Source organism: Camarhynchus parvulus, chromosome 4 (assembly GCF_901933205.1).
Source record: "Camarhynchus parvulus chromosome 4, STF_HiC, whole genome shotgun sequence".
NCBI lineage: Eukaryota > Metazoa > Chordata > Aves > Passeriformes > Thraupidae > Camarhynchus > Camarhynchus parvulus.
This window is the reverse complement of record NC_044574.1, coordinates 45,941,765-45,969,665: the sequence shown is the minus strand read 5'-3', so window position 1 is coordinate 45,969,665 and position 27,901 is coordinate 45,941,765. Positions and strand designations below refer to the sequence as shown.

Genomic DNA, 27,901 nt, shown 5'->3' with positions numbered 1-27,901 from the left:
TCATTGGGAGCTACCTTCCATTGTGTTTGTGTCAACAGGTGATTTAAAATTAGGGGGGAAATGGAGCACAGGAGAATACTTATCTTCATTTTAGAGCAGCATAACTGTGATTATCTTTTCAAATGGTTCCACACTGCAACTTTTGTCAAATTTTAAACTGAATATAAAATCAATGAAGATGGTGTATGTAGACACATGAACTGTTAATAAATATTTCTTCTGGATGGCAAGTTTCTTATGAATAGGAATCAACACACTTCTATTAGCAATGCTATAGTGAAGGATCCATTCACTACCATAATGTCTAGCTCTCACTTTCTGGTCAATGGATAATGAGGAGTTTGGCTTCTTTAAACCAAGTGTCAACTGCCTGGTTACAGAATCCTTGCATAATATTTAAAGGTAATTCTGAAGTCTTTTTAAGAAAATATTGGCAAGGTAGAATATATTTTTAATAAGCAGATTGAGTCCCAAAGTATTCTGATGAACTTTTATTAAAAATAATCTCCTACAGTAGTATGGAATTCTTTAGCAAAGTCAGGCCACCACCTGTTGCACAGCCATCTTCAGTAACACAATAAACTTGATCTTCTCTGTTCCTCTGGTGATCAGCACTGCTGGCTGATAACTGCTCTGCTTATGAACACAAATGCTGTTTTGACCACAAATGCAATTTCCAAGCAGCCAAGACACAGCTTTACTGAAAAGGAAATCACCTTTCCTTCAGCAAAGCCAGTTTTTCCTAAACTTTTACAGATGGATATAATTCCATGCACAGTCATTAGATCCAGAAACTTCTCAGTATGAGAACCAAAAGTCGCTTAATGACACATTACAAGTTGATTTGTGATGCTCTGCATGCAGTTTGCTTTTTAGGACTTTGGGGGCTGATTCCCTTTCCGAAGGCAATGCGTTCAAGATGCAGGATGTCTGCTTCCCAGCGCTGCCTCTATCTGCTGGATGTCATTATGCACTGAAGATTTATGTTCAGCTTCAAATCAAATACTTTCACACTCAGTAGGGATGCCCACAAACATATTGTTCTTTGGAGAACAACTCTCCGGCTCCATGGATATAACTTGGACTGAGTAGTTATGTTCTTCCGCAGCCCATGCCCGATCCAGATCCACAAGTCCCATACACTGCTTTCCTAAAATGAGAGCAAGGGAGAGCACAGAAACTCAAAATGTAGAAATATTATCAGAAATGTGCACGTAATGTTAGGAAAACACATCAGTAAGCTATCTAAAAAATAAGTTCCAAACCTACTTTAAAAAACATCTTAATCTGGTTTACGTTCCAAATCACATCTGTAACTTGTAACCCTCATTTAGCAAAGACCTTGAAGAGATTATTAACTCTTTATATATGAAGAAAGGCACAACTATTTAAAAGTATTCTCAAAACTTACAGAAAAAACCCATGCTTTAATGTAAACGGGAAGAAAAAAAATGCCTAGTTTACCCCTTAGCCCTCTGAATTGCCAGACTTCTAGTCCCTTTAGAACCATAGCTGTTTCCTTCCTTTACTTTAACCTAAAATCTGAAAATCTCTGGTTATTGAACAATAGACTAAAATACCAAAAAGTGATCCAGTGTAATTGATTTGAGACATACTACTGTAACTACTTATAAATCAACATACTAAATTGATAATGCAAAATAAGCTTATTTCAGATTTACCTGCAGAAAAAAACCCAGGAAGGATAGAGGGTTTTTTTCGGCTTAGAAATTTTTTGTTATGATACAGCCATGACAAGATGATGGGACCATTTGTCTTTACTTATTTACTCATTATAATTGATTATTATGTTCTGAAAAACAGAATTGACTCGTCAGATTGTATTTTCATCAGCTTGAAACTCTACTGAAAGGAAAATTTAATGCTACTTTGAAATGTTTTATCACTAGTAGTTACAGTCTCAAGTCAACAGGACACAATCCTGCTTCAGTCTCAAACACAATGATCCTGCCTCTTCCCTTGCTCCTGACAGAATTATAGAGTTAAATGTATTTTGGGTGTGAGATGAAGAGACAGGAGCACATCCTGTTTGCCTTTGGAATAGGAGTCTGGCATTCCAAACCACCCTCTGGAACAGCTTAGCTCTCTTTCCTGAATATATAACCAGCTTCTGTGCCTGTATCATTACCAGGCCTGTTAGGCACCCTGGTCAGGTGCCTTTAGAAGTTTTGGGCAGGTGGCACCAACACACCCTGCAGTATCCTTGTATTTCAGAGCAGTTGGTGCACATCACAGTTGAATGCAGGGCTCAGTCCAACCTACTCTGTCTGTCCACAGTGAGCCCACAGCCAGAACTATCTCCTCCTTCTCAGCTGGATTCCTTAGTTACAAAAGAATTTCGCTGCTTTGAATTCATTATTATGACATTTGGCCTCAGTTCTCTTGGTAGATTGAGATTTGAGAGGAGTACTAATTGGGTTGGAGACAATTTAAAGATACAATAATAAGGGAGAGCCTGAAAAAGATCTTTCCAACTCAGTCCTGTATGGATTTGTATGTTGCAGGGAGAAATCACTAGTTTATATAACCAACCAGACAGAACTCTGCAAATCATCTTTTGTAGCCCTATCCTCCCACATCTGTGGTTTCATAGAAAACCACCTTCTGTGGTTGGTTGAACAAAATGGCCACTGACTCCAATATTATTATTACAATAGTACTTACTGTCGGGGCAAAACATTTAGAAGTTACATTTGTGGAAAAAACCCCTGCAGTTTCAGACATTGAGAACAGATAAGAGTTACAATCCTTCAAAAAATTTTTTTTGATCCTATTTCAATTTTCAGTCCACAGCGTGGGGTACAACACTAGTAAATGAATACTGACCTTTTTAAAATTTGTTTTTCAAATATTGTGATGATGACAAAAGAAACTGACAAATTTACTGTCAGCTTTTATACAGGATCTCTATTATTTTCTTTTTGTGCAGCAAGTGTAAGAAATACTTTAAATTGTTCAAATTAAGCTTCTTAAAAACATTATGCTTATTAGCTACTACTGCTTTCATATACTTTGTAAATGTTTCTTCTAAGCCAAAAAATAGACTTATCTCTAAGCAGACTTAGAGTTCCTAGCCCCTTCTGTCTTTTCTGACCTGGAAGCTAGTTTACAGCTTCCATCAAAACAATAATACCAAACTGTCGCTTTAATATTGATGATTTTGGATGAAGAAAGACATTTCTACAGCAAGAAAAGAACAGCAAGATGTGAAATGTGATGAAACTTAAATTTTTCAACTGTTATCTGAAGACATCTACTTAATGCCCCATTCATAAATGTCCTACTTCTTCCTTTATGTATCAAGGTAAAACCATTACTGGGATGGTTTACACAACAGCTGCACAAATTCATACCAATTAGCCTGCGTTCAGGTGGAAGCTGAACAGCTGTCTGATCTGCAAATCTGCAAAGGATCATGTGCTCCTATAAAAAAGACAAAAAAAAATTCATCAAGAAAAATCTGATTAAATGCTTAAAAATATCAGAAATGATACCACATTGAAGACAGTATTTCTAAAAAAAATTCACCTGTGTGGAAATCCCAATTTTTATACTGCAAATACTTGTGTAGGTCAAGTGTTTGTAATCACTGCCTCATTTCTCCTCATGAGTATTTATTTCTTGCTAAACTTCCTAATTCTTTGCAGCAGTTGAATGGGATGCAATGTATACAAGACAGCATCCTTCAAAGACATCCTGCAGACTAATTTTGCCTTCAATAACTGATGAACAACACAGCCATCGTTTAGCACAGTCATAATGGCGCAGCCTCCCTGCATCAATAAGCAGCCAAGACAAAATTCTTTAACAGTTTATTTGAACATTTCTCCCAAACAGTGATTTTGAATCCCAGGATAAGCTGGTGGGTCAAACTTCCTCTGCCCCACCAAATCCAATCAGATCCTGAAGGCAGAAAATACCTGGCTGTGAATAGGAAAGTCTCCTCCAACAAAAGGAGCACAATTTACTTTCAAACTACCCCTGCTCCATTAAAATTTTCTGCAGACACTTCTACAGAAGAATTTCTCCCTGCCCACTCAGCCAGGGGGATGGTGCAGGGGAGAGGGCAGCAGCAGAGCCATATCCTCATTGCCTTCAATACCAGCACAGTGGTTCCTCAAAGACCAGCCAAGGCAAGGAAGGCAGGTTAGCCAGGTGGAGAGAGCAAGAGCCTTGCAGGTGTAGCAGTGCAATTACTGCTCTGATGACAGCTGTGCTTTGCGGGACAGCTGCAATGCTCAATACAGGGCAGAGTAAATCAGAACCATCTTAGAATCACATAACATTCTCAAGTCTCCCGCAATGTCATGGGGAGAAAACAGAAATGGGCAACAACACAAAGTGCTCTCCTAAGCAAAGCTTCCAGAGCTATAGCTCTGAAACAAGGACATGTGTCTTGCATAAAAAAAAAAAATTTATTCTTACCTGATATAAAATTACAATTTTAAATATTTGGTTCTTGTAACAGGTGGAGAGAGCACCTAAGGATACTTCAGGCTCTTTCAGTATTCTGAAGTAAGGATACTCACTCCAGATTCTTTTAGAGGGCCATAAACATCCACAAGAAACCTCCATATCAAAACAAGACGGCAATTCCCCCAGTGCACTCCACCCAATACTTAAACAGACACCTGACCACAAAAATTTTTCCCATACATTATAAAATAAAATCATCACTTGATACACAAATATATTTATAATATCTTGATGCAAGGATATTTGTTTCCTTGCATCAAGATATTACTGACATGAGCACATTGACATGAAGGTGTCCAGCTAATAGCTTCATAAAAAATAAGCAAAATAAGAACATGTCATAACACATTTAGGCCTTAAACATGTTACACCCAGTCAGTTCAGCTCAAATGTGGCTACTCCTGTAGTACAAAAGAGGTGAAAATGTTAAACCCAGATGTGACCACTGAAGAATGGAGAAGAAAGGGTGCCATGGACAATGTGGCCACTGTTGGAGAGAAGCTGGAGTGACAGGCAGGTTGGGGAGAAAAAGAGGGATTTAGAGGAGAGGGAGAAGATCCATATTAGCACACAACTCCTCACCAGTCTTCAAGCATCTGACAGAACTTGGCTCTTTGCAACAGCAAGTTCCCAGCTCTTTGGACCAGACCAGAGCCAAGGTAAGTCTTGTCACTTGACCTGAACATCTGGACTGACTCCAACCCTTGGCTTCTTACAGTGTGATCCAAAAAGATAAACTAGAGGCTGTTATGACTACATTGTTTCCCCCTGACACAATGATTAAATTGTCATATTCCCTGTTGGCTGAAATAAAAAAAGCATTTCTAAAGTAATGGTTAGAAATTTCCCAAAGTGTGCATAAACAGTTAACTTGTTTACTAGAACACCTACCTGTTCCATTTCTATTAAATTTCCAAAGCTGTATTTGAAAAATTATACAGTTCTACTTTCCAATTCTCCTTGTGTCTTGACAGAGTCTCAAAATGTATCATAATAGAAATCTACAGCTAGCATGACCTTATTCCTTGCAACTATAAACAAATGAATTACAGCATAATGTTCTCATCAAAAAAGTTTTGGAAATGCCAGACTTCTGGATGTCTTTTTAGATCTCACTAAAATGAAAGATAAGAGAAATTAATTTAAAATGGTAACTGGAGTGAGTGACACAGACAATGTCTGGCTAACACATGGCAACTTTGGCTGCTAGCCAATAACCTGTAAGAATTTATTAATACGAAATATAAAAACACATAGAGCTAGCTGCTCAGCAGAATTTATTTATAAGTAGGATTGAGGCACCAACCAGCCTAGACCAATTGTATAGACTCTCATGTTACTAAGAACAGTAATATTTTTTAGCCTTATCTTTGACTCCTGTGCCCTTCTGCAACACAATTAATAAAATTCTGGAGTTTCTACAGTATTGACAAACCCTGTGATTTAAATCTCTATGGTTTAACAGATTAAGAAGAAATTCACTGAGTTGCAATGAGATTATACACACTATCCTAATCTAGGCATCTTTGACTTTATAACTGACACCATCTCTCTCTGTACTGTCAGCAAGTTTAATAATGCTAGTAAATAATTTTTTTCTGAACTGAAACCTGAGTTCTTTGAGATTATGTCACAGAGATGCTGAAAGGAACATTAACCATGGGAAAAAATAATGGCAGCTCCAAATCCATCATGTGGCTTCTGGCATCTCAATCTTTGGGCATTTATTATCTGATAACTGAACTATTCCCTTATAAAATGGCTGGAGATTTTCTGAATTTTTAAAACTCCCTCTAATTTAGGGATTAAAAAGGATAATCTCTATTTTCCTGCCACATACATTACCTTTGCACTGCCCACTGTTTCCAAAAGCATCTGGATATTAGAAATACCCTCCTTAATTTCCATATTTTTGTTACAAAGAATTATTTTGCACTTCCAAAAATCACTTCTATATTGTAAAAGCAAAGAGTCCTGTCTAGGATTTTAGCTGAAAATTTAGTAAAGTTCCTGCATAACCTCGCTTCTCTCAAAAAGAAACATGTTTTTTTCCATGCCACATTAAGTGCCTCTAACCTTCAAATTTTGGGTTGCTCATCTGTAACTAGTTTAAATTCACAAGACAAAACTTAGCAGATCAGTACCAGTTTTCTGCTGCCCACCTCTCTGCTCTTGTCCTTTTCCACTCTCCTGTTACCCTTCACTTTGTCAGTATGCTTCAGTGATAATTTCTCCTGTGTTTCTCTCAGATATCTCCACAGACCCCAGATGCTCAGGGTCAAAACACACTTCAATATTTTAAAAGTAATTTTGAACAACATTTTAAAGACTGTATAAAATATAAGTAATGTATTAAAATCTTGCTGATCTGTTTAAGCTCTTCACACTTACAATGTCCAATGTTTTAGACATAAATTAGAGGGAGGCATCTAATGTTTATTACAACAGTTGTATTAAACATCTAAACAAATTGGTATCCTGTAATTTTTAACTGATACACATTGAAGTACTTAGGAATGGCTCACTTACACATTATGACAAAAAAGGTGGTTTTTTTGTGGAGAAATTACTTCATTTTGTTGAAGAAAAAAGCCTTTAAAATGGATGGTGGAGAGAAAACACAATGGCACCTGCACTAATAATGAATATTTCACCTAACACATGCCCCTCCTATTTCTAGAAGATAACCACCTATATTTCATTTGCTAAGAAGACCCAGTGGAATGCAGGAAACTGCAAATAAATATCTTCCCTCTGTCCTTTTACATACCTTGTAGGACAAAATTTCTTTGAACTGATGACTGAAAAAAAAAATATATCAATTCAATTCACATTTGAAAACAGCAAAGGTGGAAAACAGAAGCAATCATTATATACTTGAACACATTAAAAAAAAAAAAAAAAAATCTTTATCATACAGAAAGGCTTTAAAAAATACCAAAGGCCATTACAGTTCCAGTTCACTAGAAAGGTGTATTTAGTCGTGTTTTTTTCCTAGTATTAATAAAAAAATATCTCTTTAAATCATTATAAATAACACGTAGTTACTGTGATTTTCTCACTGTCACACAAACACTTTACATTTATTAAATAATACAAACATATATTTTGTTTGTATCACAAAGCTAAAGAGTCTTTACAATGGAATTGAGTACAGAACACAGCCCCTACGGGGACATGGCCAGGCTATCATGTTTTACGATCATATAACACAAGGAAAAAAAGAAAAAGCAAACCCTAAAATGCAGCTCAAGACCAGGCTGATAGTTTTTCATTGACTTATGAGGTTAGATTGAAAATTTCAGCAAACACAAATATTCTTGCAACATCCACAGCAACAAAAATTTTCTAAGTGATCATTTCCAGTCTTTGTGGTCTAAAAATGTAGCTGGTGAAAAGTTAAACATTAACCAGCCAACTTTAAAACAAATCTACTGAGAAAAATTATATGCCTATTAATTTCAGAAGGCTTGGAATTTTATTGCCCCTTCATTAGAAGACTTAATGTATTATTGTGTCACAAGAGAAAACAAAAGAGATGGAAGTATCAAATTGACTAAGAAAGAACAGTTAAATGCAAAGGTTATCAAACTGACGAGTTATAAAGAATTGCTTTCTATGCACTTCCGTGGCATAACACTTTGATATTAAAGTATGAAAAATACTTTACATGAATGCATAATATCTCTTTAGATTTGTTGATACCTTTTAAGACTGCATGTTTCAGTTTCTTATTTTAGCAAATATATACTTAAGTCATTGATGTAATTCCTGGTAGAATTAAATCTAATTCATCTTGGATATCCAAAACGCAAAGTTCAATTTTATGAACAACAGCCAACCACAACACAACCCTTTTCCCCCACCTAGTTCTGATTCAGAAGGCTGTTTAACCTCTTATCTTCTGCCACTTTATGCTTATCCTTTACATTTCATTTATATCAAAGGCATTAAAATTCTTAAGCATAAGATATATTAGTATCTCCCACAAGGCAGATTTGAAGACAAAATGTGTACACAATCCATTGAAAAAGTATTAAAAATATGAACTGAAACACAGGAGAGCTTATCTACTTGGGAATAAATCAAAGGAGTTGTACAAGCAGTAAACTGTGGTATAAAGCAGACCCATTTCTTTAAACTGACTGCTTACATCTTCCTCCAACATTAAAATGTCAATTCCCCTTCTTAAGAGTAATTTTCATGAGTTTCCTATTAGCTTTGTGATTTTAAGGTAGAAGTTCTGCATATAAGATACTGTATCTACTATGTTGATTGTATGAAGTCTTCTGAACCATGAATAGATAAATCCAGAAAAAAAAAATCCAGGAATTACCAATCTGCCCGTGAGGATGGACTGGTAAACAGGAGGAAACAGTTTCATTGTAAGTGTGAATCAGTTTAGCCTGGTCACTCTCAATGACCCTCAAATGATTAATTCTATACTCTTCTAGGATTTTATTCCCTCAGTTAAGTTGAGGCTTATTTTAAGGCTTATCTTGCAAGCTTTAGTTTACCTTCGTGGATATTTGAACTTGACTGTATTTTGAATGAAGCCGTAGCAGCAGGGGGAGATGACAAAGGCTGCCCGTGCCCTGAGGCAGTGCTCAATCACCATGTCCGTGGCCACCCCGCAGGCGTGCAGGGCCACCTACAGCAGGAAAACAACCAAGGAAACAGGAAAATTCATCACTGGAACAGTCTAAATACAATCCAGCTTTTTTTTGTTGACTTAATTAAATGCATGAGGAAGTTTTTGCAACTAAAGCTGTTACACCAAAGGCCTGGTCCTTAATTCTCCAGTTTTTCATTCCTCTCCTTCATATCTATGTTGAGGAAAATTTAGGGTTTATTTCATTAACAAAAAATCAACACTGAAGAAGGGACACTCACCAGAAGCACTCAAAAGGCAGGTGCACTTCATTGTGATATCAAATAAACTAAACACAAATCTCCAGAAAGATTGTAGTTGTGGAATATATAGTAACAGAAAAACTATATGGTGATTTGTAAAAAGTTTTTGTCAAGCAAAAAGAACTCAAAAATAGAAAGAACTACATCAAAACTGGATTTCAACTAAGTAGTATGAGAAGAAATAGATATACCTGAAGGTCACATATAAAGGAAAAAATGATGCTATTATGCTAAAATTATGCTAATATTATATAAATTTAGATAATTTGGTTTTCAAGTACTGAGTAAAACCTATAGGAAACAAACACCGGAGCTGAGGGAGGCATCAAATACAACTTGCCCTCCTTTAATTTTTTTTTCCTCTCCTTATTCTTTTATTTCTTTTCCTTAGTGAGGGGCTCTTCAACTAAAACTAAAATAACATTTGATCACAACTACCTGTGAGCACTGACGTGTTTGGGCAACACAGATGTTGCACCCAAATTCTTTCTGCTCTCCTATAGAAAAACAAATGACTGCAGTACTCAATATACTGCAAGGAAACACAGGCAGCTCTCTCCTGTCTCTATCTGGGATGCCAAATGCGCCACTGAAATAGGGCATTACCTCCTCTGCCTCCTCACAGGTGCGCAGCACCTCAAAGAGTAGGTCTGGTGCATACTTCAACTAAGGACGTTTTTGAGGCACATTTTTGATTTTATGCAGCAGTGTGGATTTATAGAACCACCAAACCATTGTTTGCTTTGCTTTTTGTTCACTGTACGTTTAGAGAAGAGGTTTAAGACTGCACAGCTCAGATTTCAGGGTTCAAAGCTGTTTTTCAAGGTAGAGCAACTGGAAGATAAAAACTTTGCTCTCAGATATAGATTAAAACAAGGTCTTTTTTGTTTCCGGTTTGCTTGCTGTAAGCTCAGCTGAGGAGACCATTAATCATCAACTGAACTGTAATTGCATACAGATGGAAACAAATACTCTTGTCTCAGGGAGAACACTAAAAAATTAAAAAGAAAATAATTGCACAATGAAATTTTCTGCTTATATGAATTTAACAACAAAAATAAAACTAGTTTAACATCAGAAATAGAATCTTAATATCACAGCTATCAGATTATCATGGAGTGCAATTATAGTTACTTCCTCATCTATCCAAGCAGAAAACAAAGCTAGCTCCCTGCTTTGCTTGCAGAAAAAGAGACCTTAAAACAGAAGCAGATAAACCAGTAGCTTTGCTGAGCCTGTGTGACCTGTTAGACCAAATGATTTCTTCTTTGGCTTTGAAAATCCATTTAGTTAACAAAAAATCCCTAATAAAATTAAAGACAAAGCTTTCTCAGTATACCCTATATACTGAATTCCCTGTCTGAAACAAAATAAAATGTGAAGACTAATGCAGATATTTGGAAATGAAGGGTTGGAAAAGAAGAATTTCCAAGTGAACTCTTCTGACATATACTTCAATATCTCCCTTGTCACAAAACTTGAAAGAGAGAATATAATACTTTTTTATTAAATAAAAACTCCACAGGGTTAACATTGTATTAACCTTTAAAATGGGCCCCCAGAAATCAAGACAGGAATTCCAATGACCACAAAATTGGAGACTCACTTCATAAAACAACTATTAAGCATTTCACACACACAATTCAGTGTATTATTCATGAGATCCTGCTATTTTGAAATAGCTCTCTAGTTCACCCACTGAGATTTATATGACAATGTAGCACAGAAAAAAGCTAGAGAATTGGAAATTTACACTTGGAAGGACTGGGCTAAAACCATTTATTCTCTCCTCTTTCTCCTGCACTGAATTTCTTTTCCTTTCTTAAATAAACCAACCAATCAGTTAAATAGCACTGTTCATGTACCATAAACCTTCAGCATTACCTATCCTCTGCCATAGTCAAAACAGGCTTTTAGATGGATGATTTAAAGAACAGGCAGTCTTGCATGGAAAGCTTGCACCTTGCCACAGAGGTTCATATTCTATTAACAGCATAAAAAAATGGATGACAGGAATATTTAAAGAGCTACAAAATACTATTTATGCCTTATTCTTCACTAGGGCTGCAAAATTCTAGTCAGGACATTAATCTCATTTACTTTCACAGTCTGTAAGGACATACAGAATTTTATTCTCTCATGTATATCAGTTGTTTTAAGAATAATTAATCAGACACTGAAGTTTTGAAGTGGAAAAGTTATCATCACTTACCCCAATGTTAAAAGTTCCATTAAAATAGTCCAAATTTGCTTGAATGAACCAAATGTTATTTAAACCCAGTTCATCACTTCTGTCTTTAGCACGGATCAGAGACAACTCCTTATTTTCTATGAGTACCACCTAAATTTCACACATAGGAGAAAGTAAAGCAAAATAATACTGAGAAATCAAAGTACAACATTACTAAGCAGAACACTTCGTAGTTTGTTGAGAAAACCTCTGAATCACTTGTAGCAACATCTGGGATCTACAAGATGATTAGCTGGAAATCCAGGAACAATCAAAGGCATTTAATACTTACCAGTATTAATCAGCTTGAAAATATTTTATATTTTCCTACAATTTTTGTCTTCTCTGGAAAGCACCCCACACATTTGGGAATTATGCTAAAAATTTTTCATATTTCAAACCTAAGTCCTCTGCTGAGACAACTGTGATTTCTATGTGTCCTCTCTACATACACATCTTTTTAAGATGACTACCAGAAATCTTTTTATTGAGGATTTACCTGACACGATGGCATCATATAAGCAAGAACAATTCCAACATGGCCCTGTGAAAACGAAAACAAACAACAAAATCTGAGTCACTTTTCAGTGTTCCCTGTTGCTCACTCATTATGTGATGAGCATCCCCATGCCAATGAGAGAACCTTTGAAAGCAGCTAAAATTTCAGCATCTGCACATCTGCTTTTCTTTGTAGCAGCAACCACCTAGCACTGCAAATATGAAAGGTGAAAGACATTGCACCACATAAACAAAAAGATACATTACCCCTCCACTGCAAAAATCCACAATCAAATCTCCAGGTTTTGCGAGCTTTGTCACTGCTGCTACCAGATTGTTCAGCTGCTGCTGCTTCCTGAGAGCCCGGTCTTGAGACATCTTTCCTGGGGATGACAGAGAAAATGCCTAAGTAGTGAGCAGCAGCTCTCAACACTGACAATTTCACATGGGTAACTGCAAAACACTGCAAATGCAATTTATAGCTGAGATTGAAAAAGACAGGAACACTTGCACATCTTAATCCCCTTCAAGTTAAATTCATATTTAGCATATTAAATATTTGGTAGAACCTTTTCCAAAATTAACTTTCTAGTTGTTGCTGTTAATGTATCCTTCGGAACAAACTCATATAAACTTAATGTAAAGCAATCAAAGTCATGTAAGCTCTGGCCTAATTCCCCTCCAGTCTTGTGATTCATGCCCAGAGACAGAGTTCAAACACATTCACAGTAAGGTTGCCAAAATGAATCCTCATTTACTGTATCTATATACACTATCCTTAAGCATTTTGGTTTTAAAACTTGTACTCTTTCTACTGTCAGTTTTTATTTCTCATACTAACCAGTCCTATTTATTTAAATGACTGCATGTGCAAGGAGGTACTTCTCAAAGTCACTATTTCTACATTCAAAAGACTGGCTTTCCATCACATCTGTAACAACCAGAACTGGAAAAACAATTAATTTCTTTCAAATGTGCTTGGAAAAGTCCAACACAGAGTTGCTTCAGATCAATGAATTGTTGAGTCAGCACTTATGTATTTGTAAGGCTGTGTTTTGTCTCAGTGGGACTGAGTGCTGACAGACCTATTCAAGACTCCTTTTGCTTGTTCAGAAAGCAGAGTTTGACACAGATATTGACAGCTCATCTTCACAGTAAGAAAAAAGTACTGAAACAACTCTTTAGTATTAAGTAAAACTCCTGAAAACACCATCAAATTTTCATACTGTGCAAAATTAGGAAATAGATTCTAGGATCCCTAAAAATCAAAAAGTAAAATAGCAACAATTTTCATCAGCAAAACCAGATCCACTACTTAGTACTCAGTTAGTCGACCTCATGAGTATTAAATTAATAAGAAAAATAATTTTTGAAGAATTAGCCTACAGTCTTCAAAAACTCTAGCACTAATTAACCCTTCATGATCACCAACTAAAAAGGTCCCTCCTCCTTTACTGTGCAGGCAATAAGTAGTAAATATTCCCTTGAAAGATGGATAAAATCAAGCTTGAATCAATAGGACTTTTGCCTGTTCTACTTCTGTATTTTGAGCTTGGTAGCCAGAACTACAGAAACACAGCAAGCTGTGATGTGGCCTGCAGAAAATGTTAGTTAGCATGGCTAACGAGTCCTTCATTGCAGCAAACAGGAAATAAATTCAACCAAAATTTCTGCATCTAAAAATACTACGGTTTACTTTGCATTTCACAAGCTCTGTGATTGTAAACAATGTTAATTGCTGTCTTCAAGAACAGTAAGAAAAAAAGTTTGAAATTTAGCCCTATAAGGCAAAACCTTGAAGAACCTGACATTTTTACACAATACACGGAAAGGCCCCCATAAAGTTATTTGCTTCCTTCATGAAAACCCAACCAACAGACTGCCATAGAGTCCCAGAAAAATTAATTTTTAATAAATGATCATAACAAAAATATTTTATTTGGTTTCACAAATCCAGCATTACTGTTAATTTAGCCCATGTCAAGCAGAACTTTAAAGTTTCTGTGGCATTTAGAGGTCTTGCACTTTGGCACAAATAAATATCAACTTTTCAGAAGGCAAAGCCCCCTTTATTTTTGTATTACCTTGGTCAGCATTCAAGTTTGTATAATCCTTTAGTCCTCAAATAATTCTTTCATATTTCTCAAGTTAAACTTGAAAAGTCACTAAAGTACCCTTAAAAAAACCACACCCCATATATCACCTCTAAGAATTTAACCCTATCCAACTTCCAAGTCCTACCACAGTACATCTGCACACGCAGCTACCAACACATACACATAACACAGCATGTGCATTCCCCTACTATATACAGTGGGCTTGCACACTTCTATTGTTTCAGCACAAGTATCTTTCTCATTTTACATAAGCCTTGGTTAATTAATTCAAATGACAACATGATTCTACTTTTCATGGAAATTTAGGGGAAGTGTATTCATTGCTATATTGTTTAAGTACAGCAAAAAGGTTCAGTAACTACAAAACAACAGATACTGTCTTATTCTGAGCTGAACAAGTTTTTCTGAAACCAATGGTTTTTTTAATGGTAGTTCCTTATGATAAATCAGGATATTCTAATTATTTCCTAACACCCACAATATCTTCTGCTAAACTCTTTTTGGTATCTGTTGGCAGGTAGGGGGTCTTAATTGCTTCTTTGTTGTGGGGGTTGTTGTACTTTTGTGTTATGGGCTGGTGTTTCATGTCTACACAGAGTATTAGTCACATTAATACTGTGGTGCAGTGGTTCCCATGCAACCACTAGAAAAAGCAGAACTCAAAAAAGATGTAAGGAATGCAGCTCAGCTGACATTTCTTTACAAACAAATACTCTCAACAGTCAAAAATAATACCACCTTCTTCCAATGAACTCTGCCAAATCTTGAAATAAATACAATTAGCAAAGCAAATAACTTTGCTGAGGTCCATTGGTCACCTTGGTTACTTGAACAATGTTCTTCTTCTAATTCAGCTGCTTTTATTAAATCTGTGTGGGCCAGTGTTGAAAGCTCAAGATCTGCCCTCCCCTTCTCCAGCCTGGGATCACACTCCAGTGGCTCCCTTCCCCTCTTCCCAAGAGGCAACCTGTCAGCTTTCAGCAACATCTGTTCCCTACTTGTTGCATGACCATACCAGAGGAGAGAGAGAAGTATCAGGAGATGGGCCAGCCAGCCTCAGCATCATCTCCAAGGATGTCCTGGCAAAGACCCAGTGGAATCACTGTATGAAATACACACTGCCTCAAAAGGCCAAGAGGCATGCCGGAGGCAAATGTGTCTCAATTCTCCTCTATCTTTTGTAATAGTGGAGGAAGACAACTTTGATCGGGAAAAAGGGATGATTATATTTTTTGAGCACTACTTGAATTAAATACAGCAAATAGTGTGTCTGTGGCTTCTTCACTTGGGCATAACTCAAATAAGGGACCCAGCAAGGATGGCTGTTGAGAGAGAAGGTGGACCACATCCTGAATTGGAACTTTAATACCTCCTCATTGACAAAAATCTGTCCATTTAAGAACAAAAACCACTCTTATGGTTTCAGCTTTGGGAATAAAGCAGACTTTCACTCCAGAGTAGCCATAAAACAATTAACACCACAAAATGTCTCTAACCAATTCCTCAATGCAATCTAGATTGCAGAATAACACTGACCTTGGCTCTCCACTTATCAGGCTCAGTATAAATTGTTTTCCTTTTGTTCAACTCCCTTACTGCTGTCAAGTAATTCAGTCTGGCTGTTTGAGAGATACTGGACTAAAAAGTATCTGTCACTGGAAGTCTGCCTCTTAGTTACAAAGAATATACTTCTTTACCATGTGTGTTAAGCCTAAGGGTCAGACTTCGAGCTCTGACCTGAATGCAGAATTCAAAGGCTGGCCTCTAAAAGAGCAGTTGTAAAAAATCTGTTGAATTTGATCATTAAAGTCTTTCTTATAATGTGGGATACCTAATCTGCTGGAATTCACAAAGAAAACATCATCAAATTATCAAAAAAGTTTCACAGCTTTTACATTTTCCACTCCATCAGAGTCCCCAAAATCTAATGCAACTAACTTACACAATAGGTGAAATTTCAAAAATCACTCTCATTGAAAAGTAAATGGAAACACTGAACAGCTTCATGAAATTTTTCAGTAGGTATTAATCAGCATTTTCATCATGTTGAGATAATATTTCTGTGTTAACCTACCTTCAGCAATATAAAAGTCTAATCCACATTTTGGAAGGCCAGGGGAGAAAAAATCATCAGAAAGAAAAGATAACCCACTTTGAAGCATCATGAAGTACCAACTATCCTAGCAGCCAAAGCTCTATGCTGGACTATTTTTTATTTAGAGAAAACTACAGCAAACCTTAATTTTTTTCCTTTTTCATTGTCTTAATCTTGTTGCTTTACCAAGACTTTAATCCCAACCAAGGTATACCCAAAAGGAACCTGGAGGTTGGAAAGTATGTGCTTTCTGGCTCTGCAGAGAATCTCAGAGTTACAATGTGCTATGAAGACAGAGGGGCCAGAGACCTCTGCATATCACCAGGAAAACTAAATGCTCACACCTTTCCAAAAGGCACATCTATGAGCTGCAGCAGAAAGATGCAGTTAACTCAAGATGATGTGGCAACCCTGCTGGCTTTCTGAGCAGTTTGAGCCCTGTTACTGCAGAGGTAAACAAAGAATTCCTTTCTCTACCATTCCTTTATCTGTATTACTGCTTCTAGAGATGCCCAGGCTCTCTGTGGAGTGTTACACCACTCCATATGGTGTGGGTCTCTCACTACTTGTTGAGCCATGTCCCAGTGCTGCACTCCATATGTACACAGCACATGTACAGTTCAGCTTCCTCACTGGCCTTCTCCAGGCACTGTGACACTGGCCCAGAAAGCCAAACAGCTTTGGCACCAAACAGAATTGTTTTGTTCTTACAAAGAGAGATTTTAATAATTCTTGTAGGTTTTTTAAAGCACCTGGTCATGAATGAAGCCCTCAGAGTGCAACTCTTTCCCTTTAACCAGGTATAAACTCCTATGCAAGGACTAAAGGATATGCTTTATTACTTGTGTCACCAAAAGACAACATTTACCAACATTTTCTTTTTCCCTAGTTTTGGATATTATATTAAAAGAATTGCAAGGTACAAAAGGAAGCTTGCTCACTGAACAATTCTCAAGAGAAAATATAGTGTAAAGCAGAATAGCACCTATGGTAATTGTCTGCTTCCTAACTCTGCTAACACACATGACTCACAACAATCTATCATTACATTCTAGCTCTCAATGAAATAGAAGTCTATTATATTATAACTAAATTGATGTGTTTGTTTACAAAGGCTAAAACATTTATTCAATCAGATACAAGATCAGATAGCTTAGGGTTATTATTGATTCATTTGCTCTTTCTTTAAATTTGAAAATTGCTATTCTGATCTCTCTTTTAACACAATGGATATGAAAATATCGATTTCCTCTTAAAACACTTTTCTGATCTAAGTTTAAAAGTAATGGAGTTGGGGCAAATTAAAAAAACCAAACCATCTAGTTCTGATTGTATAAATATTTCTTTACTTTTGCATCAGAGTTTTAATGCATTAGTCTCATCATTAAATATACCACTTTATCACAGATATTGAATAAAAATCCACACAGCAACACTAACTAAAGGGTTCTGCTTTTATTACTGTTCTCCAAGACCTCACCTCCTCTCATTTTTAAGTTCTCTCTCCATTCTCTCTTAGAGAACTAAAATATGAGCTAGAGATTCAGTGAAAACACTGTTTTATAGATGAGGTTGCAATACAGAAAACCTGATTTTCCTTTTTTTTTAATACTAACTTCTTATAGAATAGCTTGTTTTATAATATGCCTGTTTGAAGCAGAAGCAAACATATCCTGAAGGCCAGAGTGTATTTTTATGAATAAAAGCAATCAGGAGTCACATTTATCCACTCAGTTCTGATGTAGGTGGCTGGGCTTTTTTGTTGTTGTTGTTTTTGTAAGCTTTTTCCCACCCTACTGGATGTTTATCAAAACATACTCAGGAACTATGAGGTTTGGAAACATCCCACAAGCTATTACTAGTTGGTAAAAGCGCATACAAAAGCTTACTTTTTAAAGAGGTAACAGGCACACGTGCCAACTCTGCTGCTTTTAGAAGTATGTGAAGCTGCAATCTCTATTAAATGAACAAAATTGCTATTAAGTTGTCTTGGCATAGTTGCAATGTCTATTCACCATTTCTTATCAGAGCACTGTATTAATTTAGTTCATCCCAACAATTATTAGACTTTCAGGAAAGTTTTGTTTTGTTTTTTAACTAACCTCTGAGAAGCCTGGGACTAAATAATGGCCAAAATTTTTTGCCTGGAGCCTCCTTACAGCTGAGAACACATGGCTACTCTGCACTTGGCAGCTCAGAATCAGCTCCATTCTGCAAAGCCCAGACTTGGAACACTTGAATGTTCCTGAGAAGCCTCAGAGAATGAGCAGCATTCCTAAAGTCACTCATGTGCACATATTGTAAAAATGGTCCTAGCATTCACTGGGCTGGGGGAAAACAAACAAACAAAACCTCCTAAACATTACAAATGAAGCCTATGAACTCCTCCTCTGGAGAATGTGCAGCATGCACTTTGAGTCAACAGGTAAGGCCAGAAAAGAAAATCCCAGAGGCCACATTACTTTTTATTACATAAAGTTTTTTATGATGAAATGCGATGATGTTTTAGCTACAGCCAAGGGAGTAGGAGAAGAGAATGCTACAATGCATGATTTAAAATACATTGGGCAATAATCAAAAGGACAGGAAAGACAACTGCACTCCATGGGAGCATTTTATTGGGTTTTTTTAGATAGGAGTCCCTCCTGATGTTACTAACCAATCTGCTCTTTATTAAAGCAAGCTGTGCAAAATAGTTTTATCACTTCAGGCACAAAAACCCCCTACATCTCACACACACCATCTTGGTGTAGTCTAAAAAGGTCAAACAGCTATGAAAACTGACCCTTGACAACCTAAGCAGGAACTTGGCCTGCTCTATTTTTTTTTTTTTTTTTGCATTAAAGTCTTTCAAGCAAGAAAAGAGTAGGGCATCTTTAAAAACCATAAAGACATACAGCCACTAGTAAAAAGAAATGAAAATAATGTTAAGGTCTCTCTGAATGTAACTATGTTCTACTTTAAAAAGACTCGTGGTTTGGTATTTTCCCAATTAATTATCTTCAAAACTTTCCTTCTAAATATTCAGCAAAAAGCAAACTAGAAAACAAAGACCTAACATAAGTTTAACACATTAATCTACTGTTTACACTATTTTTAAACTGTTTTGTACTAGATTATGAAGCCTCTATAGGTACTTAAATTAATGAGTGCTATCCACATTTAGTACATTTTTTCTGGCCATGCTATTCCAAGTTTTTCACATTATAACATTGTCAACAGCAATCTTCACAAAAATCATGTGTCAGCCCCTTTCCCAAAACATTAGATTAGTTCCAAAGTTCTCAGCTCCTACACATTTAAGCTAAATGACAATGTCTGTTCACCCTTCTTCTCGCTCTGAAGCCTTTGAGATTCATACTTTCAAGCTATTTTTCTAGAATCCCAAAGATTAGGGAATTATTTTCTTTTAAAACGTCATGACAGAATTATGGGCAGAAAAAAAAGACTCTGCAGTCACCCTTCTTCCACTTCTTTGCGCATGTATTCATACACTCCCTCTCTCCCATTCCTCTTTCTTCACCTTTCTGACTTACCTTCGCTCCTTTAGGGTCAGGATTCCATCAAGCCAGCTATTTTGCCTGTATCTTATGCTCCTTAGGTGCCCAAACCCATCTATCACTTATGGTGAAGTGTTTAAGATGTGAAGAAGAAAGCACAGCAATACAAAACTTAAAAAGTGAAAGATGATAAAACATTTGGGGAAGAATAAAGTAAAGGGAAAAGCAGCCTGTGCTGTACTAAATGTGGGGAAAGGTCTCTAACCCCAAAAGGAGTGCTGTTCTACCTATGCACAGTATTATACCACATGGCAGCAACATCCAGGCTTGGGAGGCAGGGATTGCTCACTTTCTGCAAATATCTTCAAATGAAGATGTTACTGCCTGACAAGGAAACCAGAATCAAATGTTTTGTTTACCTCTCACCAGCCTAATATACTGATTACCAGCTACTGTCTTGCTGAGAAAGGGGAATTGAAGCCAGTTCTCCCCGGGGACTAGGAGTGCTTGTCCTTGTGAAAACAGGAGAGCTCCTTCCCCAGCAGGCACCAGAGGCTGAGGCCGTGCCGAGGTCAGAGCAAGGGCCAGAAGGCACAGCCATTCCCACTCCCAGCTGGCCAGCAGCAGCTTGCCTGCAGGGGACCAGCTCTCAGCACTTCACAGGCAGCAGGAACAGAGATTTCCCTTGCTGAGCTCCTTATGCTGAATTGTTTATAACTGATTGGTAAGGAAAAGGTAAGGACTGAATTGCCTCTGTACAGGAAGGCATGAATTGCAGAATTAAAGGGAAGCCCAAAAGACCCCTTCTGATATATTGTATATACACCAACTCATGAATTGCCATCACCACCTCTAATTAAGAAAAAAAAACCATATTAGCTATATTGATAATTTGGATGATTCCGGTCTTTGATTTGCTTATCAGAAAGAGTGAGAGAGCCTGAAATAATAAATCAGAAACAAAAAAAAGCTGCTTGGAAGACAGACATGCTTCATTTAGCCCTTATGTGTCAAGCAATTGGACAACTGGCTGCAGGACAAACAGCAGGACTTTCAGCTGAACTTGACATATTAAGCCTGTTTACTTTACAAAGATGAATGGCTGGAGGAATTCCCCCAGAACATCCTGATGAAAAGGAACTTCATCCTTGAAATTTCATCCTGAATTTCAATCATTACAAAAATTAAATCCCACACTGCAAAGTTTTGATGACATTTCAACATGCAAATAACATAATTTCACAATGGCTGTATATAACTTCCAAACAAAGGCATCCAAGCTGCACAGGGAAAGGCCAAGTTTACACATTTCTCCATTCTCTAAATTCTGTCTGATCTACACACTGCAATTATTACAGCACTTACAGCTTGATCCTGTATAAATCTGGAGTTATGAAAATTTTAGGAAATTCAATCGAATTCGCTGTATGAAATAAGTGTCTTTGGTATTCATGTGCTTTATGTTACCTAAAAGGGCTGAAAAAACATCCAAGAGTTCAGAGGAAATACAGGAATTACTGAACTCCATCATAAGGTTTTAATTCAGTAACAGTAACTGCTTGACCACTCAACTTTTTTCCTTTCATTTCTTTTTCTTCTAATTAATTTTTGAAGCAAAGTTGGGGCAGAGGGGAATCAAAATGGACTGCAGTTCAGATAGCAAACACAATTATTTCCTTTGAATACATAGCTAAGTAGCATATTTTCTATACAATTTAAGTGAGTTTTGGGTAAGTGTTCTTTTAATCTCTGATGTTGAATATCAGTATCTGCTTGTGCCAGGTTACCAGTTTACTACTGTGAACACTGATGATCAACATTAAAGTTTGTTTAACCTCCAGAATAAATAAATTTTTGCCATTAGTAATTTGCATAACAGATTTTAGAAAAGCAAACAATCAAAACCACCACTAACAAAAATTTTCAATCAGCATTTCTCTTTCCCCAGTGTTTTCCCTCCAGTGTTTTCTCAGACTATGAAGGCACAATGAGTAAGCCCCAAGTAGCTGAGATGGCAGTCCCTCAGCCACAACTAAGCGCCTGTCACAGAATGCCTGCTCGGCAACTTTGCAGGTAGCATGCCACGGCCAAGTACAGCTCCTAAACTGCCCTTTAAAATGTCCATGGTGCTCTTAGTAAGCAGTTTGGGTTGAAACCAACATCTATCTCAGCATTCTCAGCTTGGAGAAGTGCTGTAACTATGTAGAAAGAACCAGACCACTGGCTAATCAAGACTGGCATTTGCTATTAGAGAAAATAACCCAGGTTTTGTAATAAATGTATTCCTAAAGACAGCCAGGCCACTGGTACCCCCACCACCTTTAAAGTTGTAACAGATATTTATTTATCCATACTAACACAATCAGGGCATTTTGCAGAATGCTTCTGTTTAAAGTGCTCCTTTTCATTGTTGTCAGTAATCCAAATTACCCATTCAAACCCTGCCAAGTTAGGTAAAGCACAATTTGACAATAATCAGCACAAACAAACCAAGATGCAGTGGAAGACAAACCAATGAAATAAACAAAACAAATATCCACTTCTTTCCTTTTAATATATAAAAATGATGGTGTGGTCATCTGGATCATATTACATAGCAATAATCACTCATTACCAACTAATGCTACTTTATTGCACCCTTTATGTCACAAAGATTGTGAAGCTTAACAATCCTGTCATAAACAGAAATTCTTCATGACAAGTCAAAAACATGCAACATGAAGACAGTAACATTTTACATCAAGTTTAGAAGATGAAAATGAAATAAAATCTGAGTGTGTTTTAGTGCATTTCTGAAGGACTACACACTAAAAATGGGGGAAATGCCTCTCAAATAACACAGGACTGGCCAGGTTATGCTACACAACCCATCACAAATACATTCTTAGAAGGTCTAATGGTGGATTTTTTTAAAAAATTCTGGCTAATCCAATGAAAGATAACCTCAGAAACACTGATGAAAAGTTAGCTGTGCACACAGTTCCCCACGACCTCCATACATGTTCGACAAAAGAGCAGAAGGGGGTGTTCTGTTACTATAAGGAAATAAAAGTACCCAAGCTTGAAAATACTGTCATAGGTTAATTTATTTTCCTGAAATCCAAAGCAGAGGCAAAAGTGAGTTTCCAAGACAACAAATACATAAAATTGGCACTTACTGCCTAATCAATGGTTCTAATAATAAAAGGCTCCTTTTTCTTGGGCTGTAAGCAGCTTTGTGCCAGGTGGCCTTTTGTATTATTCTTACATAGTTTATAAAAGCAAATCATCAAGAAAATCCATAAATCCCTTCAACCATCTTTGAAACAGAGACCTGGATTTCAATGGGGGGAAAAAAGTTAATGAAACTGTGGGCACCAGCCCAGTACTGCACTCCAGCTCCCCAGGCTTTTCAAGTGGGAGCATTGGAAAACAAAGTCATGACTTCATCTGGCCCCTCCACGGAGAGACACTTGGAGCAGCTGGCTGCAGAAAAAGGGCAGCGCTTTCTGCTTTACACATCACTTCTGTTTACTCTACAAACTACCAGCATACTTAAGGCCACCTAACTAAACAGAAAGGTCACCCATAAATTTATCTCCCACACAAAACCTCTGTACTAATTAGTTAAGGGGATAAAATGTACAACAGTATCCCCTTCATGTACTCATTTTGTTACTTTATAACAGTTTTGAGGGGATGGAGACAGAAAAACTGTCTGCATGAACCAAAGCATGAAGCAAAGTGAATTCAAACAGCTTGTTGAATTTCTGTAAATTGAAGCCAACAGAAATGAAAAATTATCAACTCTTTTCCAACAGAAATTAATCAGCTCTGTCAACTAAACAAAGACTCAGACTAAAGAAATATCTGCCTTCAGAAACTTAAAAAGAAAATATATCTCCCACTAACTGCCAGAAGGCATGTTCATGAAACATCTGCCTTAATGGAAAAATACACAATTAAACATAGACTTATAAACCTAAGATATTCAAACAACAGATAATTATTTCTAGCTTGCTGTGTACAAATGGGCTTTGACACAAATTTTATGCGCCAGTATAATGTCAAAGGAGCCAAAAGCTGGAAAACAAACAAAAAAGCCCAGCACAAAAAGTCATCCCAGCAATGTTTTTTTGGATAAGACCTCTGGAAGCCCTACTGCCCTTCTAGTGCAAAAACCATCTCAGAACTCCTTTTCCTTCACCACCACCAAATGTGGATAGAGTTGTGGTACTGGAGGTCATACAGACACATTTACTCTCTCATCATCTTTTAATGCTGATGCAGAAATCGATCTGATAGGTCACCAAGTATCTGCAGCTACAAACCCCAACATCACCTAATAAACTGTAAGAGAGGATGTCTAGCACTGAAACAAATGAATAGTTTGTAGACTTTATAGCAGTACCTGTTGAAGAAATGTCTCAGTAGTGCATCTGCTAGGCACTGCCTCAGCTAGCTGTTTTTTAAAAAAAAAAGAAAACCTGTTCTAATATATATAAGCACACATTTCTGATAAATGACTATAGGAATGCTTCATATCATTTAAAAATGAGGACATTCTAAAATCACTACATAAGGAGGAAAATAAAACCTTTACACTGCAAGGATTATCTGGTATATTTGAACAAATTTGGTCTGTCACATGTACACACACAAACTGGGCTTAAGCAAATGCATATCAAGCTCAGACAGCAATAGTCACCTTCAGAATGGGGTTAATAGTTTGCACGTTCTGTTACCCCCCTGTCCTAAGCCTTCCTACTGACAAACTCCGCACAGAAGAATTTGCAAAATTCCTACTGCATCCCATTCTACATGAAATGTACACACTGCCAGCCAGCATTCTTTCTCTGGACTTATAACTGTGCAGGGAATTGAGAAGGAAAGATCCCAGTGATACTGGTCACAAGGAAATAAAAGCTCCCCTAAGCAGGTGAAAGGAACTGAGAAACACACGGATCCTTCACCTTTGCATGGAGCCCACCTTTGAGAGCAGCGACATCCACACTCCTGTTGGGAGCTCTGAGACAGACGTCCTGCAGATGCTCCAGCACTTATTTACCCAGAGAGCAAGGGAAGTACTTGGAGAACAGTAAGCTAATGGGGTATGGATGTTGTGTGCAAATTCTCCTCAAGCCAAAGGGACAAAACTGTTCTGACAGTACCTAATGCAGCACAGCACAAAGCCTAACCCACAGTGAGAAGGTTCATCAGTCCAATCAATAGTGTTATACAAATAAAATCCTTAAAATGGGTGTTTCTGCTTTAAGAGTGGGATTATTTTGAGGCACTTTGATGGGATTATTTTACTTACATTAAACCATTTCTGGAGTAAACCAAGCTGAGAAGATCCAAAGTCAGAAAAAGCATATCTATAATAAAAATTATATTGCAATTACACAGAAAAGGGTTTATTACAATGGAAGAAAAAGACTGTATGAGACTACAGAAGTATTCTTAACTGAGTATTCAGTAATTTTAAGAGGTATTTTTAATTCAAAAAGCCATGAAAACCTGATAGTAATAGTAAACACAACCTCCATTGTGTACCTGCATAACGGCAAATAAAATTGGCAGAAAATTGCAAGATAGTCTACAGGCATTGAAATTTGAGGATGGAAGAGAATCAGTGGTTTTCCATTCAATTCCCTTCTTAAGTACAAAGGAATTCAGATCCTTTGATAAATCAAAGTCTGTACAGCCCATTTCTTCTCTTGTACTGCAGCTTTATACAAAAAATATAATAACAAAGTATGCTTCTAATTTTACTCATGCAGCAGCCACTGGATGTCTTACAAATGGACAACAGACCACATTCTATCAGATTTGAATTTCCATAAAGCTGTATTGAGTTAATAACTAAAATACTACAGTGCTGGGGTTTTTAATTAATTAATTAGTACTGAAAATAATTCAGAAGAATTAGTTGAGCACTGTGCTCTGTCATTCTCTGACACACAACAAAATTAAATTAAATATAAAATTCCTGCAGTAGGGAGCACTCACCTATGTATCATATTTCTGATACAAAAGAAATAACTAGTCTTAATGCTCATTTCTTTGGTATTGTATATACTGCACAGTAGCAAATCTGAGTCATCTTAATGAACAACATAAAATTAAAAAGTTATTATTCTACTGAAGCCTTGTTGCTCTGTTTTTACACGACCTCAGCAGGACTATTTCTACTCTGAAACAAAGTACACATATGGTTGCAGCAAGGAAGAGTAAGCTCTACAAGCCACTGTAACAATTAAATTTACTAAATAAATACAAAGTCAGAAAGAAGTTTCCTTATGTTTAACTAGCTTAAGAAACAGACAGTTTCTAAGCAGCTATTTCCATATTTATTAAAATTATCAACAACTTATTCAAAAAAACTATATTCATAAAGAGTCTTGAACTAGATATGAGATACTACCTAATTATTCAAGAATAATTTATCCTTGCAGGACTTTCAGGAAAAAAATATACCACAAAATCTGCTAATCTTTCCAACAGCACAATCATGAACAAGTGTGTCCACCTAAACCAGCATGTTTTGAATGTGACACAAACCCAGGCAAAGTGCAATTTACAAGCAACTTCAATGCTTTGCAGAAAGTTACTCCTGTGATTTTCAGCCCCACTGCTTGTCATTGCAACAACCTACCAACCTGATCTTTACATGAAATTTCTGACCTTGTGGCTCAAATAGGAGTTCAGCATTGATAATCTCTGCCATATGTTCTACTTGCTCCCTACAAGTGGGAATCAGCTGTGACCATGATCTTCATGGCACAGTTAAAAACATACAGATGTGCAAAATGCATGTATTAACCACAAAAAAAAAAAAAAAGGGGGAATTGGGCAACACAAACAAGAACAAACTAACCTGTGTTTACAAAACAATTAAGATCCAAAATGTCAAGAAAGATTGACTGAAGGTATGATTTATTTCCTGCATTATGCCTTACCTAACATCATCCAACTAAGTTACAGAGAGCTTATAATGCCAATATACATCAAGTGAGATCACGAGTGGGCCAAAGCATCCGGTAACAAGCGCAAGCAGAGGAATTTCAAATCCGTGCTGCAGATAAGATGGAAAGTAATCCATTTGGCAGATGTTTTTGAGTAGCATAAAATAGAGGATTAAGAAGTGTTCTGTCTCAGTTCAGGTTGGGTTTTTGGGGGCTTTGTTTTGTTTCTAGAGAAGTAGATTGTTTTAATGAAGAAATAATTTTCAGGCTTTCAAAAATAATGAGAGCATACTGAAAAAATAATGGCAGTGCTTCACAAAAGTTGTCAAGTAATAGACTGTGCTCAAAAAAATACGTTATAGAACACTAACAATTTTGAAAGATAGCTATATATCCATTTATGTTGGCTTTCATAATCATATTCCTCAATATTCAGCATTAGCACACATAGAAAAGCTATACTTGATGGGTAAAGAACCAAATTAGCTACAAGAATAAATTCAGAAGCTGTTCAAGAGTAAATATCCTTTCTTAACCTTTGATTCTAAAAGTTACATACAAAAAAAAAACCTCCTGGTTACAAGACTTTTCACAGTACTTACAGTTTTGTAATAGAAATATGAGGCATGATTCAAGATAATATATCTACAAATTGACTTATTTCTTGCACAAAACTAGCAAATATTGTACAAGTAAAAGGACTGTGTTGTTTGCTAAAGACACTGGTTAATTAAATCCCCCTGAACTTGTGCCTAAACTCATGACCCCATCCAGGATGCAGCACAAAATGCTAGCTCATGGCACTCCATGACACGCATCCACATTTCTCCCTGTCTCAAGCTATGAAGGGCAGAGAAGGAAAACCAGTTTCCATACGCAGCCTTGAAAATTATGTATCCAGCCTAGAACCATTTACCACCTGAGCTGATGTTCAGTGCAGCCTTAAAGTATCAGGTACAAAGTTTTGGACAGCAAGGAGTTCTTGTATAAAACAGCAGAGTTTCAGAGTCCATTTTTACTTTTGTCCAACATACTCTGGTTCCTAACAAATGAAATTCTGCAGAAAACAGGCAATGCAACCAAAAGCTAAGATAAAAAGTTTG

At 36.8% G+C, this 27,901-nt stretch overlaps 1 protein-coding gene across 3 annotated transcripts in view; it reads right to left on the bottom strand.

Moving 5' to 3' along the window:
• Nucleotides 1-476: 476 nt before the first annotated feature.
• GSTCD (glutathione S-transferase C-terminal domain containing) overlaps nt 477-27,901 on the bottom strand; it is a 45,578-nt gene continuing 18,153 nt past the window's right edge. For all 3 annotated transcript variants that reach the window (XM_030947136.1, XM_030947137.1, XM_030947135.1), the window contains 7 exons: nt 12,407-12,522; nt 12,141-12,185; nt 11,624-11,752; nt 9,015-9,148; nt 7,268-7,298; nt 3,375-3,444; nt 477-1,150 (listed from right to left, as the gene is read on the bottom strand). In XM_030947136.1, coding sequence (XP_030802996.1) covers nt 999-1,150; nt 3,375-3,444; nt 7,268-7,298; nt 9,015-9,148; nt 11,624-11,752; nt 12,141-12,185; nt 12,407-12,522 — 677 coding nt within the window. In that variant the 3' untranslated portion in view covers nt 477-998. The remainder of the gene's footprint in view (nt 1,151-3,374; nt 3,445-7,267; nt 7,299-9,014; nt 9,149-11,623; nt 11,753-12,140; nt 12,186-12,406; nt 12,523-27,901) is intronic.